The sequence below is a fragment of the Argentina anserina genome, chromosome 3 (genome assembly GCF_933775445.1).
Source record: "Argentina anserina chromosome 3, drPotAnse1.1, whole genome shotgun sequence".
In the NCBI taxonomy this organism is placed as follows: Eukaryota; Viridiplantae; Streptophyta; class Magnoliopsida; order Rosales; family Rosaceae; genus Argentina; species Argentina anserina.
Window position 1 is genome coordinate 18909784 of NC_065874.1, and position 17752 is coordinate 18927535.

A 17752-nucleotide genomic window follows, 5' to 3' on the forward strand; every position below is an offset into this window, starting at 1 on the left:
GGTAGTTTATGTAATTGTCAAATGAGATCAAAATTAAAAGTAATAAAAAATTGACAAGGGTGTGTTAATAGAGTTTTGAGGTGTGTCAACAGCACCCTACATATATAATGTTAGAATTTGAGCGCATTTTTTTGTTCTATCGTTTACTTTGTGTATACCATTATGTATTGAGAATATGACACGTTGCACCATTTATTACATAGGGACTTGCGGCTATGTTGTATTCATATATACTTCTAGCAATTCATATAATGACAGATGTCATGGATGAAGATGATGTGGACTTCATGAATGAAGATGAATGGGATGAGGAAGAATTTTTGAAGCTATAAAGGGTTTATTGATGACCATATAAGCAATTACTTTATACATGTGGCCGGTTCATAAGTTCATGTCCATCCAGAATCGCAGACAAATTGAATGTCCACTAACTCAAAAACCAGTAACTACAGATGGATACAGATATATTAACAAAAACTGGATGAAGACTCTAAAGTCTTTAAGCATGGGCACGTATCGTATGTATCCTGATGTGTTTCAAAAACTGCCGAATGTCAAAAAGAAGAAACTTCTACGAGATATATACAAAATATATATGCATCGAAGAAATGCTTGCGATTTTTCTATTCACTATCGGGAAAAATATGCAACAGATATTCGCAGGCTATCATGATATTTCATCATGCTCATTTCACTTGTAGCAGCAGCTTCAATAAAGTTCTTACACTTTAAATGTGTTAGCTCCGAAACTTATGGCCAAACTTGTGTATGTGCAAGCTAAAATACAAGAGAGCACTAGATTTACCCTTACTTTAGAGTATATAGTGCAAGGTTTAATTTTTAGTACATATTTATTTTTGTGAGTTATCTACTTTTTAACTTTCATGATTGTATTGGAGCAATTGATGACCCACATATCCCAACAATGGTGAATTACCTGAGATAAGTGAATGTTGAGACCGATATTTATTAGAGTATATAGCTACAACAAAATTTGATTTAGAGTTCATGTACGTCCTTAGTGAGTGAGAAGGTTCAACTCATGATTCAAGAATACAGAATGATGCATCAAGTATAAATGGACTTAAATTACCCATAGGTAGTAAAATCTTATTCTCAAATTAGCTTATTAATTTGAAGTGATCATATGTAATCTCTTATTTCCACATAATTTGTATAACTAGGAAAAACATTATTGGTTGACGCTGGATTTGCAAATAGACTTGGTTTCTTAGTACCTATTTGAGGTATCTTCTATCATCTGAAAGAGTTTAGTTTAGTGGTCAGGGTCGTCAGCATGAAAATGCTCATGAGTTATTCAATAATAGTCGACATGCTTTCTCAGGAAACGTAGTTGAGAGAATATTTGGAGTATGGCATATTCAAGACTGCACACTCATTTCCATTCAAGACACAAGAAGAGCTCATATTAGGTTGCGCAGGACCTCACAACTTTTTTTTTTGTAAGGAATGTCTTATTTACTGTTGAACCAGAAGAAGAAGATCCGATAGTTGATAAAGATCCTAAAGATGAATTTCAAACCCAAGAACAAGAAAGAGAAGAAGCTAGTGATTCAATAATGAAAATACCTAATCATAAAACTGCTCATGAATATGTTGGAACAATATCAAATTAATAAATCGAAGGCTTTAATTATGGGTGAAATTGACACGTGAGGAATTGAAACTACGTTGGAAGAATATAATTACATGAACTCAATAATATTTAACCGTAATACAATATGTAATATATAAAAGAACGATACGGAAACTTACCATCCGGTGATCCGGATATATGATTTACATCAACTAGTAATAAATAATTTTCCGGAAATATTGATTCAATTAGATACTTGGTAATTATACTCCCTGGCCTTGATGACTTTTGACTGTTTCTCATATCATGCTGTTTCCGGATGCAGTGGCAGTGGTTCCCCTCTTGCTCTCGAATGAGTCGAGAGTTGTGACATGACATGACAGTCTGATGAGGACATTCATGGAATTCACGATAAAGCTTAGCTAGCTAGTCTCTTCTGTTCTCCTGCTCGATTCTAAATATAGACATGCACTAAAGTAAGGCAAGTTCTGGAAAGCACCCATCTGTATATCTTGTGGACAAACATATGGACAAGACCCACTCACTCCCACACATCATTCCAAAGCACCAACTACATGATTTGACGTTTCAGATTCTGTACTCCTAACCCTATCCCAGTAGACAAAGCACATCTCTCTCTCTCTCTCTCTCTCTCTCTCTGCGGGTATTATTACTATTCCACTGATCGCAGCAGCAGTATAATTAGCATTGTTCATTATATATAATATGTATAAGTCTGTAGCAACGTACGTAATGAGTGGCCATACTACACTCCACCACTATGTATCTGATGTAGGTATTGGTTTGCTGTTTGCATATACTGCTCGCTCTTTCACTGCAGGCCTCATTGGATTTCCATAGAAAGATGCAAAGAAGGAAACAAAGAAAGAGAGAGATCGCACCACTATTTCCATTATCGGACCCACCTACAACTCGACCTATCACTCTCTCCCTTCTTCGAATCACCTGTTGATGATGATCATAGGCTCATAGCTATGCCATGCCTGGGCACTGGGTAAGTACTTGCTAACTTGCTAGGGTTAACTGCTACGTCAGCATGACACAAACTGTAATTTGACCTAGCTACGTCTGCTTATCTTCACTTAGAGACTTCATTAATCGACCTAAAATGAAACTTGGGCCTGAAGGTGCAGATACCTAATTGAGTTGCTTAAGGAGGCAAATCGGTTGAATTAAGTACTACTCTTGTCCTACCCTGGGTCTATCTAATTGCATAATTAGGTTAAGTAAAGTTAAATCATCATTGACTTGAATACCTAATTCCTTAATTTCTTTGTTTAAACAGTTACCGAGGTAGATACACAGTAGTTTACAGAGCAACCTAAAGAACACGGAGGTTAAAGAGGAGTACTTCTGTCAGCAATCTGTCAATTCCTTGTTTTTTTTTTTCATTTAGTTTTCCTTTAATTATGTACTGTCGATCGCCTCAGTAGGGTACTTATCTACAAATGTTGTCTTGCGAAGTGTCGTCTGCATCTTACACGGTTGTTTGGTTCCACCATGTTTCTTTTTCTTTCTATTATTTATTGCCAATTCGTTATAATTCTTAGGACCCTAGCCTCATGAACAAGCACTGTAAAATCAGGAGCTCAATTGTTGATGAATTCAAAGTTATAAATGGCGCAAATACCACAACTTATATGCCAAGAAGCTTACTAAAAATGTTCAACATGCTAGAAACATATAAACCCTCAGAGCTATCTTACTTTTCTAGCTCCTTTAAACTATCTTACTTTTCCTACTCTACCATATCAATTAAAAAGAATTTTCGTACATACACAAGCTAGGTGAGTGTCGGATGATCTACTTATATATTTGCTTATAGTAAAAAAACCAAGTTCGGCCTTTACAGTGGCGGAACTACGTTATAGCCTGACAGGTTCAGACCCCCCTTGGCTTTTCTACAGTTTGTACATTAATTATCTATTATATTGATTGAACCAAGTGATATATATGTTTTCATACAGCCTAAGCCCCCTAGACCAATTACACTAGCTCTAAAACCAACCATTGTCTGACTCATGTGAATACTATATATTGTGATGAGATCAAGTGATTTACCAGATGCGTGCTATTATATCAGTTATAGATTGGTCAGTGCAGCTCATTGTATATATGAACTCAAAAATGTTGATTTTTATTTTATAGATTAAAAGGCATGTCATTCATAGAAAGAAACATAGCGATTAGTCGATCGTTATATTATTATTCTGAACTCTTATATTTATGATCATAGTAACTTAGTTATACGATCGAATGAATTGATATTTGTACTGTATATATTTGGACCCCCAAAATTAAAATCCTGATTTCGCCACTAGCCTTGACTATATATGAATTGTTACTCAAAAGGGAAAACCCGATTATACAATACAGACCCTTATCCATGCCATAAGGTACACTACACCAATTTGTTGCCTATAAGCACAGCCGCAACCTAGAGTACGTATGTACATATTGTAATGAATAGATAATAAACATTTCTTCTATGCACTGAAATCGTATACGAATCCAAAACCCGGCGTCCCAGAAGCATATGCAACTCTAAACTATAAACCCTATTGCAAAAGTAGCCGGCCACATACCAGATCATGGAAGGAAAATCGCCCTGGGTAATCAGTACGTCCAGCACTAAATAATTTCAATCCAAATTTATAAATAACTAGCGATCGGCATGACCCGTAGTGGCATGGGATGGTCGGATTCCATATGAGGATACAACTAATGTCATCAAAAGTGTGATCAGCTCTCCGAACAGTCGTGCAGCGACATATTAGAACGAACTGATCCATTCATTAATCACATTCATCAAACTCCACCTCCCAGTGCTAGGCATTTTGGTAGGAAACTATCTGACCGGTAATGTGTATTTTTTTTTTATAATGTGTATGACTGTATGGTATGGTCATATTATTAAATTTTATTTTTATTTTTACGTTCAAAAAAATATTGTATGATTAATTTAGTAAAATAATTACTTGCTGCTGACCTCTCTATAATGCACAACTTGAGGTAGCCCTCGCTAGCCAGCTAGCTAGCTAAGAAACAAGTGAAAAATGAAGAAGGTCGATCTCTGCATCATATCTGCTAACTAGCTAGCTAGCTAGCCATGACTGCGTACAGATGACACATCTGGCTCTTTATATCGTGCCATATCTAGCTAGCTGCATAGATTAGTATGCATGTGCAATCGTGTTTGACAGCTGATATATATTGAAATATATATATATATATATATATTTACACGGATCATAAGTTAGCTTGCTTGCTACATAGCTAAGCTAAGCCACCTGCAGGTTAATTACAAAGCTGCACATTGGGTGGAATCTCACACGCCTGGATTTAACCATTGTATAAAACGCATGTGGTCCTCAGAGAAACACGAGCTATATTGATCGATCAACAAATTAATAGAAATTCACTGTATATTTTCAAATAAAAAGAATTTATTCATCGAACAGAATCATAATATGAATTTACCGTAGTGATAAAGAACTTGTGAAAAAAAAAACAGTTACTTATATATGTAATTGGTACACAATGGGTACTACGTGCTGAGGTTAATTTGAAGGAGGTATCCTAATTTCTGTTATAAGCTAGGAGACTTCATTAACCTCAAATTTTTGAGTGGTGCCATTGATGATGGATATGATCGATGTTTGAGTACTGCCCGATTATCTCACACCTGTAATTTAGTAGAAGCCATTAGTCGACTTTTGAGTTCCCTCTCCTGCAAAAGTTTGATTATCCAGCTTTGCATGCTTATTGCTTTCCAGCTTTAACCCAAAGTGAATGTGAGGAAAATGTGCCCACTGCAACACCAAATCTTCTATCATCAATTAATCCTTTCCATTTTTGATATGGCAATAAGGCAATTGTACCACATATGGATCGGCTTTACTCTTATTCATTTAGTATAATGATGATATACCAATGCAAATGAGTTCATAAATAAGTGCTAGCTTCGACCACAGTCCAATTGATTAACCAAGACGACCATCATTCAAACGTACAATTCATCTAAAACCAAAAAAGCTAATTGCAATGCCAAATGTGCCATTAACCATTGTCTATAGAGGATTTATATATATCATATGAAGCTTGATCATTTCCCACATACACATACAATATCTCTATAAACCAAACACGAAAGTATCATATTACTTAGCAGTATTGATTAAGTTAATACGTTTACTCCATCGAACAAACTAGTATAAGGCTAGCTAGCTACCCAAAAAGAAAAAGGAAACACAAAAACAAAAACAAACAAATCTTAGTAGTTAATAGTGAAAGACATGAAAAATTCATGGTGGCTTCTATCTCTAGGTTAAGAATATATTCCATATAAACATGACTTACATTTTTTGCTGCTGTGCTAAAAGCTTCCCTATGGCTAATGTCAGGATTACTAGCTTTGATCCTTTGGATTTCCTCCCTGCACACACACAGGGTGAGAGTGAGTGAGTTACAACTCAACGATACACTGACAAAAGAGGTTTTAAACTAAACTACGTCCACTAGCAACTCAGTGAAAAAAATATTTAGTACTTAAACTTGCATGTCAAATTTGGTAAAAACCAAAAACAAAAGTACGATAAAAGCCAGTAGAACTTGTAATGAATTAACTAGTGAATGAATCTTACTTGATAAACCTATTATAAGCGGAAGGAACGCGCTGTCTCTTCTCTGGGGCTGAGATTTCGGCACAAAAAGGAACTAATTAAAGCCATGAGTATAAGGGTAACAAATTCAACATGTAACAATGCATTTCGTGAAGGGAGTATTTAGGAAGCTATAAGGTTGAATATCACATCCATGTTATGCCATTCTGGGTTTGAAGAGATGATATATCGTTTTCCACGAAGAATAATTTTAAGATCACAAGGAAAATCTCAAGTCCCCTCATTCCCGGCGTAGTGCCAGGACCGATCTCCTTTTCACGGAGATGCTCGCACCTTAATCCTTTTAGTTTTTAACAACAATGAAAATTAAGCAGTTAAAATTGTAGATGATATATATTGGCACATGCTATTTATATACGAATTAATTGTTGGTAAAAGCTGTTATGAATGGTCACCATCGATCTTAGCTAGATGGACCATATAGATGAGGTACTGAAGAAGACAAAGCCTGAGTTGGGGCACGTACTTAGTGATCATGGTACGTATTTGGATCAGATATCAGACCATTGTAAACTTGAATAGTTATGATTAATATTATAATGTGCATATGATATATGTAGTACGTCCTGATTGACCTTGAAAAGAGATGATAAAATATCAGTTCGTTACTATCAATACTATGGATATTTATTATCACTATATAAGTGCATCATCAGGTATTTTTGCATTTAACATTGTATATGTACAGGAGAGTCAATTATTTAGATTAAAATTGTATCATCAGCTGGTTTTGCGCCATTATTAGAAATGTCTTCAATGAGATCGATGCATATGGTATGTTACAACACTAAATATATCTAATAAACTATGCATGTTTGTGTGTATATGCTTGAGAGAGAGAGAGAGAGAGACTGACGGCGAATGGGAGAGACTACTCTTGGTTGGTCTACAGTTGTACAGGACAGATCAAATGCAGGAGCAGCAGCAAACTTGTTGCATTTGGAAGAAGTAGATGATGATGATGAAGATCCGTAGTCCTCAGAGCTCACCTGATGTTGCTTCTGTAACAACCAGAAAAATAAATCAAGATACTAAACCCTCTTCATTCGATTAAACTGCATGCCAACTAATAATTTTCAGCCAAATTAATGAGACCATCTTTTTTGGGCTTCTTTCCGGTCAAATTATAACCGTAAGTAGTACAATGATAGCATCGTTAGACAGATGATGATGATAAGTTGAAAGCAATGTTTTAAAAAGCGAAAGCGTATTCTGAGGCGTTTTGTTCAGAGTTTTGAATTTTAAAACTTGAGTCGCATAAGTCGTAAGCCTTATGTTATAAAAAAATTAGTAGTTAAATGTGTAAATATATGATTATACATATATAACAAATATATATAAGAACTTACCAATTTATTGCATTTAGATATAATGAAATTTATAATCCAAACGTTTTAAATAGTTTTCATCAAATTAAACACATTATATAAATAAATATAAAAATATTATTTTCTAAGACGTAGAAAAATGCGTAAAAAGCGTGAAAAACGTAGCATAAGACGTTAAAGACGTAAGTTTTTTAAGCCTCGGTGCCTAGACCGAAAAACATAAGCATTATGTAAGTAGTTTTAAACTTTTTAAACCTTAAGCAAGTCTTGAGGTGAGTTTTTTTAAAACATTGGTTGAAAGTACGCAGAAGATTGCAATTCAAAGATTAAGGGGCAGTGTGTTCTCGAACCAATCGATCGATCTCTCAATAAATCAAACAATGTATCTTGTTGATTGATTAGTGTGATAGCATACTTAAGTTTTATATCAGTACTCGCAACTAATATATAAATTAAATCGGGAAATTACAATTATTACCTGGTGAGTGAAAATGTTAGGGTGAGAATGATATTGCTGAGAATGAGGATGAGGATGAGGATGAGGATGAGGATAAGCAGCGGCAGTAGGACTAGGACTAGTTGAGTGATACTGGACCGAAGCTGCTCCGATGTTCACAGACAGCAGATTTGCACAGTGACCACATCTCACGGTCACTACTGTAGTGGTCGCCGCCGCCAATGGACCGTTGAATGCCGGAACACTCACCTGCAATCAAATGCGAGGTTAATATTATTTGATTAACTAACTAATACAATGGTATAAAACATTCTATTCATTCAGCTTTGCAATTAATTAAGAAGCAAAATTTGGTAATGTACATATAGACGGCATACATAGCGCATATATATACATACATACAATTTATATATAGAGCTCAATAGGGAGAGAGACAGATCGAGGACGAAGCATAGCAGAAACCTTCAGAACTCACATGGGCACTAACTACTATAAGGACGACTACACACGAGTCTACTTTCCCATTAAGTTCCACACTCTCTTGCTCACAGCCTCACAGATGCAGAAAGAGAAACACTACAAAATACATAGAATATATATACATATATATACCTACATAATTGGGATTAATTAAAAATGAGTTGGTGTTTTCTGGTTCTGGCTGCTTTCTCAGGGACTGACTGGGATCTGACATTAGCATTAGCATACTGGCCGGGAAGGGCTGGCTAGGTAAGGTCGATCGATGATAAAAGAGAAGACCGAAAGCGACAAGAGTGGAACGGAAACCATTAAAGCACCATCTTAACCACTCATTCTGAGCTCGAATAAAGCTGATTACTCATCATCACTATATATATCTTCATCAAGTAGATCGATCACTAACTAAAATACTGTTCACTCGGGTTAGTGTTTGAACATCTGCCAAGTTAGTTTCCCGAACTTGGAGAATGCAAACTATTGATACAAACTCAAAGAAGCTAGGAAGATTGTATATATAACAGAAGGAAATAACAGCTCAAAGAAAAGCACGATGTTTTAGTTTCTTCAGCTTGCAGATCTGTCAGTCTAGCTAGCTAAGGTAGCAACAACTAACTCGTTTAAAGGAGAAAGAGCAAAGACAGCTTTTGTACCAGACTCATATTCAAAGCCTGAGATACATATGCAATCTAGACATCCATGCATATCCATCCCATTTGTTTATTCGAAAAAACCAATTATTTAATTATAAGAGGAAGAAAGAAGGAAAGACAGAGAAGATCTGGAGTGAAAAAGCGATGACATGACAAGATATAAGGTTAAAAGAAACTCGATTGATGAAACCACTGCTATTCCAATCAAGCTTTACTAACATGAGATCCATCAAGTCTGCATAAAATTAGTATGCAGATTAAGCATGCCAGAACCCTAATTATATATACACAGCTAGCTGGTTTGCTGTACTTTGCCCTAGATCCTCAGCAGGTGGATCATTGCCATGGAAACCTATCTATCTTTAGCTGAAAGCAATCTTGGGTCACTTCTTTTAGAAATTCTTATCCACCAAACACTTGTTTGTCTCGATTCATGTTCTAACTACCACAGTACTACTACTGTGTGTATAGCTTGACTTCTCATCCTCTCTTAATTACGTACGTAGACAGAAACTTCCAACTCCTTTGATCCATCGGAAAACTGTGCCGCCGGCATCTGTACCAAGTACACCACCCCACTTACAACAAAGATTGCCCAATTCCATGTCTAATTCTCAGAAATTTCAACTGCACTTGTCAATTGACCAAAGTAATTAAAACTACTTGAAACATGCAAAAGGGCATTTTATGTGTAAGCCGGTTTGAAGGGTTACAATTAAAAATCCGGCAAGTTTTTCCTTCTCGAATAACAGTACTTGAAATTAGTTTCTGGCTAGCTAATGCTATCCAGCTGCATAAAGATTCGTGAAAGAAACTCAGTTCAAATTTGATACCAAAACAAAAAGTAGCTAGCTAGGGAAGTCCCCAGAGTCAGGTCAACTCAATCTGGCTGTGAACAGACATAGCACACAGAGAAACTTCAGATCATTTCAAGAGGAAAGAGAGAGAATTGTGGGTTGTACCGCTAGAATGGTGTTGCAGTGGTTGCAATGAACATAACAAACACGTTCGGAGGATGCCATCAATTCCATTGACATAATTTTTCAAAGCGTAATTGGTGAAAGACAGAGAATCTATATACGATATATATAGCCAGATCGGGGAGTAGAGATCAATCCGAGTGTATATGAAAAATTAGGGTGATAAAAGCAAGTTGAATAATTATGATAAACAAGAAAGCATACACAGAAATGAACACCAAGACAAAAGAAGAGAAAAAGCTGAATTTATGAGAGAGAGAGAGAGAGAGAGAGAGAGAGAGGGGATGGGACTAGTCTGGTCGGAGTGAACACTAGTGGGGGAGGAATAGATTTATAGATGTAATAGTAATATATGCATAACTAGTGGCTAGTGGTTTCCATGTAATGAAAGGCGGTTTGGTTTATGAGAAAGCTTGTTTGTGGATTTAGGGGGGAGAGAGAAAGAGAGTGGGGTTGGAGGTGTTATGATTGAGAGAATGAGTGGGTCGGAGTGAGTGAGTGACCCATTTTTATTTTATCTCTCCTCTTCTCTCTTTTAATCTCTTTGGCTTGGATTTCTGTAGCGGACGAGGGGGGAGAGATATTGATTGATTGAGATATTTGTTCGCTGCTTTGGAGAAGAATGTTTTAGGAGGAAGAGAATCAATTCTAATAAGAAATTTTAAAATAACCAAAGTATACTTATTTAGGGCTCGACCTTTCTTGGGCCATGTAGGCGGATTTTTGGCGGACTGGGTTAGGTTTAAGTACATATTGTGTTAGTGACAAACTGAATATTTTCATAAATAGGAAGATTCAAGCCCGTCAATTTAAAGCGAGTTTTGGGGATTTTTACGGGACAAGTCTTGTGGATTTTAATTATAAAAAATATATATAAAGATACTATTATTTAAGAGAGTATTTATTCAAATACAATTTCTTTTAAGGTGAAATATAATACAATTAAGAAAGAGAGAATTAAACATATAGTAGAGAGCATAGATAAATATATATATATATATAAGTGTGGGTTCTTACCAATCAAGCGCTAGTTATATATGTGTGTGTGTCAGTGTGTGTGTGATATATGTATGTATATATATTTATATATATGTATGATATAAAGAAACTGGTATAGTAATATAGTCATGGACTTTAATTATAACAAATATATGTATAATATATACAGTCTCTATCCAGAGTGAAGCTTCACTCTGAAATTACAGAGTGAAGTTCCAATTTTGACACATTTTTCGGTCAATTTTTTTTCACCATAAGTGATTCAATATTTATGTATGATATTCAAGATTATCTCTACAAAATTTCATCTAATTCGGACATCGTTAATGTATTGAAATTAGATTAAATCAATGAATGAATTAAAACTGTTCAACGTGAACCGTTCGTGTAAATCTCAATTTTGAAAGCTCAAACCATTGTCAAATTGGATGAAACTTTATATAGATGATCTTGAATAGCATACCTAAATATTGAATCGCTTATGGTGAAAAAAATTGACCAAAAAGTGTGTCAAAATTAGAACTTCACTCTGTAATTTCAGAGTGAAGCTTCACTCTGGATAGAGACTATAATATATATACATATATAATATACATAACGTATTTAATACTTTAGTTTGGATATATATATATATATAATATCATAGAGAAACGGCTATAGTATTAGATTTTAATGATTGAGGACATATATGTGTATAATATAACATATTTATTATTTGGCGGCTTTTTACAGACATGCCTTACATATTTTTATGGGGCGAGATTTTGACAGGCCAGAGTGGGTTTCAAACCTTCAAACTAAGCACATCTATCTACCCACAAAAGTGAGTTTTAGCTGACTTTCTCACAGACCGAACCAGGTAAAAACTCATCAGGCTTGCGGGTCTCCATCGGCCCATCAGATCCGCGCGCTAAATGATGAGACATATACTTGTTATTAGTGATTTCATGTATCCAGGTGAGAGACATGACAATGTTTAGAATTTCTGTCATATATTTGTATTTAGTATGCCTGTCAAGTGTCAAACCCAAAGCCTCCAACCTGGAGAGTACTGAAAGATGCTTTCCTCCTTTACTCCATTATTAATTAGTCATTTCTTGTAACTACCTTTTACGAGACTATGTTAATAAAATTTTATTAAGTAAACACCAACTCATTTCTTGACTTCTTTCTTATAAGTAAAATTTTATGAGATTATGTTAATAAAATTCACCACCAGAATAAGCCTTTTAGAGTATATAATCATTTCTGTATTTTTTGGGCTTCAAATAATCTGCATAAGGGTACCTAAAAGGCTAAAACTCAGTTACATACGCACCCACTAAAAAAACGGGTCTATTATAGGTTTACTAATTGAAGTCACTCTTTTTATTCGTTTTACTTCTTCAACTTCTATTTTCTTTGACTCTCCTCATTTTCATTGATTTTCTATGTTTTATTTACCAAAATACATATACATATAAAAGCACAAATATGTTATACTTTAATGATTATATATTTCCTTTATAAACTCTCCGATGCTCAAGTTAGGTTGGTAACAATTTATGCAAAGTAACAATGAGTAATTAAGTACACTTACCTTATGAGGTCAAGGGTTTGACATTTTATTGTTGAGTTGAGGTAAATCATTTACTCATCTTCCGGTGTGGGATGAAGTCCGATTAAAGTGTTCTCTGCAGTCTTCTTTGGAATGCGCATAAGGGCGCGTCCGTAGTTGGATTGGGCCGCGAGGTGGCCCATTGCACAACTAGTGTGGCTAGCTCACTGCTGGTATTGCGAGGCTTGGCTATTTATTAGCCTTAGTGCGCTGATAGTTGTGGTGATTATGGTGGGCATAAGCCTATGCCAACAAGTCCCCCCAAGTTCCCAGTCTAGGAAGGCAATTTCTTGACTGGGGAGTTAATAATTAAGCATTTCGCCATAATCAGCGGTGGGTTCCACAAATCTCCTCAGAGTCCCCCCACTCCCCGGTTAAGGAATGCCGTGTTGCTGATGGTGTAATGGACTGTCTCGAGTCTCTTTGGGTGTTGGTTGGCTTTAGAGTCCGTCATAGCATAGTAAGTCTTTGCGCATAAGACGTGTTTGAACGCTGTCTTTTAGCGCAGTGTGTCCGTCATAGTGTAGTACATGTTTACGCGTAGGACATCTGATCGCTGTCTTTGAGCGTAGTGCATCCGTCATAGCGTAGTAAATTTTTACGCGTAGGACGTCTTTGAGCGCTATCTTTGAGCGTAGTGCGTCCGTCATATCGTAGTAAATTTTTACGGGTAGGACGGCTTTGAGCACTATCTTTGAGCGTATTGCGTCCGTCTGAGCGTATTGCGTCCGTCATAGCATAGTAAATTTTTACGCATAGGACGCCTTTGAGCGCTATCTTTGAGCGTACTGCGTCCGTCATAGCGTAGTAAATTTTTACGCGTAGGACGTCTTTGAGCGCTATCTTTGAGCGTAGTGCGTCCGTCATAGCGTAGTAAATTTTTACGGGTAGGACGGCTTTGAGGGCTATCTTTGAGCGTATTGCGTCCGTCATAGCGTAGTAAATTTTTACGCGTAGGACGCATTTGAGCGCTATCTTTGAGCGTAGTGCGTCCGTCATAGCGTAGTAAATTTTTACGCGTAAGACGTCTTTCATCGCTATCTTTGAGCGTAGTGCGTCCGTCATAGCGTAGTAAATTTTTATGCGTTTTGAGCGCTATCTTTGAGCGTAGTGCGTCCGTCATATCGTAGTAAATTTTTACGCGTAGGACGTCTTTGAGCGCTATCTTTGCACGGTTGGACATGTTTATCATCGAGGGGCTCCGCCCTCGATTACGTTGATGTGGCGTAGGTTTTCTCCTGCGGCAACCACGTTCTGCTGCGCCCTTGGCTGCGCTACTCGGACCCCTGTGTTACTGTTGGCTCTCAGTGTGCGGAGGGTTCTACAATCATTCATGTTGTGGCTTCCATTTTCATGAAACCTGCACCACTTACCAGTTTTCACTTCGGTTTGAGGGCGTAGTGGCCTTATTGGATTTCTCAACGTTCCCTGATGTTTCTAAAAGAAGTCTTCTAGGGTTTCTTCCATTGGTGGTGTGTGGTTACCGCGGCGGCCCATCGCGTTAATTTGGCGAGGATCTCTGTTGTCGCGTTAACCGATCGTGGTTGCGCTCGTCATGGCGGTTTGACTGATGCCACTCTCTTTTCCTTCCTTTGCTGCGGTCTTCTGTGTCAGGGAAGAGCTCGCGTTGTAAGGGGATTGTGTTTGTAGGTACATATGACTGTAGCGCAGTGCTTTTGTCTGATGGTACTTGAGTTCGCTTTTCCCCGTATGTGACATATTATGCATGAGCGTACAGCACCGCCTCAGTCATGATGTCATCGTAGGTGACGTCGCGCATTCGAGGGTCCACGTTGACATGGAACATGAATTTTTCTGACGGTAGTCCTTCCTTGAATGCGGCCAAGACAAGTGCTTTATTTAGGTTCTGGCATCTGGCATTTCGATGCAGCGGTCTGCCATCGCATGACAAAGGCGCCCAAAGTTTCTCTGCTTTCTTGCTTTACTTGAAATAGACTGTTAGTTGTGTGTGCTGCTTCGACCATGATGATGAACCAATTGAGGAACGTCATTGTCAACTGCGCGAAAGAATCCATGGAGTTCGCTGGCTGTTCGAAGAACCAGTTCATAGCATCCCCGTCTAGTGTTTCACTAAATAGGTGGCAGAGTATGGCGTAGTCGAATTCTCTGCTGGCAGTAACTTTTTTAAAATTATCTATGTGCCGGAATGGGTCGCCCTCGCCCGTGTATGGTATAATTTTCGGACTTTTGGATTGTGAAGGGCGTAGGGTATTCATTATTCGTGTGGTGAAAAGGCCTGGCCTGGCCGGGAACACTGGCTGGCACCGCGGATTGGCGTCCCGCTACTCTATTGCGTTAACCACTGTAATATCAGAGCCAGTGTGGGATCCGTGCTGTGGCTAGTTGTGTGGGGTCTTGAGTTTGAGGTTAAGCTCGTGCTCCATTCTTCACGGTTGCGGATACGCCATGGTGATGGTGGCCACTTCTTGGCGAGTTCGGAGGGGGTCAAGCTGATGCTCAGGTTAACTTGTTCTCGCCCTTTCGTTTGCGCGCTGCCTTCACGCTGCGATTCGCCGTGTTGATAACTGCGTTCGACCCGTTCAAGCTGCGCTCGCATCCTGTCAAGCTCGACTTGCAAAGCCGCGGCCTTCTCACGTTCAAGTGCTTCGTGCTGCTGGCACTTGGCTAGGTCTTTGGCCATGTTCGCCATTCTTGCAGCGCTCACCGGATTAGGGGTCGCGGTAGTGCTGGCAACTGTTCCGGGTGTCAGGGTGAGGATGATAGGGTCATTGGCGGAGGGTAGGGGTGGTTGAGGTTGAGGTCCGTTATGTCCTCTACATGACCGTCCGCCGGAATTTGGGGGGGGGGTAGGATTGAGAGTGCTCATGTCGAAGTGCAGTTGCTTCGCTAAATACTGCATGTGTTTTACATGAACTTTTCGTCTCGTTTCCCACAGACGGCGCCAATGTTAACGTAGTGAATTATATTGATGCAACACGCTACACTCTTTGTTGATCCGATACGCCGTGCTCCTTGTTCATTTCCTGTCACAAGTAGCATGAGTCGTCAAAGTGGAGACCATGGTGGCGTGGTCTTTAACTCTCCGATGCTCAAGTTAGGATGGTAACAATTTATGCAGAGTAACAATGGGTAGTTAAGTACACTTACCTTATGAGGTCAAGGGTTTGAACTTTTATTGTTGAGTTGAGGTAGATCATTTACTCATCTTCCGGTGTGGGACAAAATCCGATTAAGGTGTTCTCTAGAGTCTTGTTTGGGATGCGCGTGAGGGTGCATCCGTAGTTGGTTTGGGCTGCGGGGTAGCCCATTGTACAGCTAGTGCGGCTGGTTCACTACTGGTATTGCGAGGCTTAGTGTGCTGATAGTTATGCTGATTATGGCGGGCATAAGCCTATGTCAACATGAGATTTCTAGAACAAGTTGTTCATCCGACATTGTTCTAGTCGAATTCACTTCACTGAGTTCGTTGAAGAAAATCTTAGCTATTTGGGAAATTGAAGTTAGGCTACGAACTCTACTGATTTAAGGTAAACTTTAATTGCTGGACGAGGTTCTTCTTCAATCTGGTTCTGTCCAGTCCAGTTGATTTGAAGATGAGAATTTACTGTGAAGTTGGTTGATTCCCTGTAATTGAAAATTGGTACCATATTATGAATTAGTTCAGTTCATTGGTGAACTGTGAACTGTGGGTTTGGTTCTGGCAATTTGGAATTGAGGAAGGACGTTTTGTTTAATTGCTTTTAAGGTTTCAAGTAATTGATAAATCTTTGTTCTGAGGTGAAGTTGTAGCTATTAAATAGTTAGAAATGTGATGGTTTATATAGGAAGAAGCTTAAACCATTACTGGTTGTTTAGTGAAAGCATAGCGATACTGTTTTCAGCTTGGGCTGAGGTGGAGTGAGAAAGAAAAGAATTATGCAGAGTTGGTCATTGTTTGCTTGTGTGCATTTGGTACACCTATTACATATTTGATTATGTTGGATTAAGGAATGAGTATATATGCTTGCAGTAAAGCAAGCCCTTAATTATTGGTTCAACTATGAGTTCTTATGCTCGGAATAGAATTTGCAAGCATATGTTGGATATTTATGAATTTGTTGGATGAGACTGACGGCATGCCTTGTATCGGTTCAGGAAACAAATGATATTACTTTTATTGAAATTGTGCAAGTGTGATATTGAAATGAAGGCTAAGCTGCAATTGTTGTGCCTCGGGTGCCATAGTAAATTTATGGGAACAAATTGAAATGATCCGGTGAATGTAGGTGGAATCTAAGATTTAATTTAAGTGGGGATAATGGCGTTGGAGATAATCATTATAGAGAAGAATTGAGTTAGTTCTTAAATGTTTTAAGTTGGTTTTATTTACTTATTCGGGAATGAGATTCTCGGATATTTTCTTTGGTCATATTCATTGTATTTATTTTACGTTTGAGAACTGTATTTGATATTATTCTTTTTTCTCAAGAAAACCCTATCAACTTGGTCATTCTGATGAATGCTCGATTACTCGACATCAATATTTAACCATGTAAGCATCGTTAGTAGTATAAAGCAAGAGGGTATCGTTCACAAACCGGGGATCCATCCAAGGCTTAGGTTCACATCAATTAACACGAATTCATAAAGATTTTAAGGTTTGATATAGGTTCGGTATCAAAGATAAAAACAGAAAATAAAACCTAGACTAATATATACATGTGATCAACCAACCAACACCTAAACAATCACCAAACAAATCATACAAAGCTAACGAAAATCAAGTTCTAGTCCTCATTTAAGAGTCATGCCGAGACACTATCATGAATAACTAAGGTTGAATCATGCAATTAGGGTCCTAAGCAGTAACCTAAACACATAGACACTTAACACATTCGATTCTTCCCACGCGGTCTTAATCGAAATCTAACATACTTATCCTACCATGCAACTTCAAAGCCACGCATATTGAATTCATTAAGCATGTCACCTACTTAACC

At 37.8% G+C, this 17752-nt stretch overlaps 2 protein-coding genes across 2 annotated transcripts; both read right to left on the reverse strand.

Moving 5' to 3' along the window:
- Nucleotides 1-5036: 5036 nt before the first annotated feature.
- Nucleotides 5037-10523, reverse strand: LOC126787980 (putative axial regulator YABBY 2). Its single transcript, XM_050513912.1, has 6 exons — nucleotides 10178-10523; nucleotides 8107-8334; nucleotides 7157-7301; nucleotides 6262-6310; nucleotides 5978-6053; nucleotides 5037-5430 (listed from the first exon to the last, which is right to left on the reverse strand). Exons 1-6 carry the CDS (start codon nucleotides 10250-10252, stop codon nucleotides 5311-5313), a joined length of 693 nt encoding a protein of 230 aa, XP_050369869.1. The 5' UTR covers nucleotides 10253-10523; the 3' UTR covers nucleotides 5037-5310.
- Nucleotides 10524-15099: 4576 nt separating this feature from the next.
- Nucleotides 15100-15639, reverse strand: LOC126787220 (uncharacterized). The gene has a single exon (XM_050513139.1). It carries the CDS (start codon nucleotides 15637-15639, stop codon nucleotides 15100-15102), a length of 540 nt encoding a protein of 179 aa, XP_050369096.1.
- Between the last annotated feature and the right edge of the window lie 2113 nt (nucleotides 15640-17752).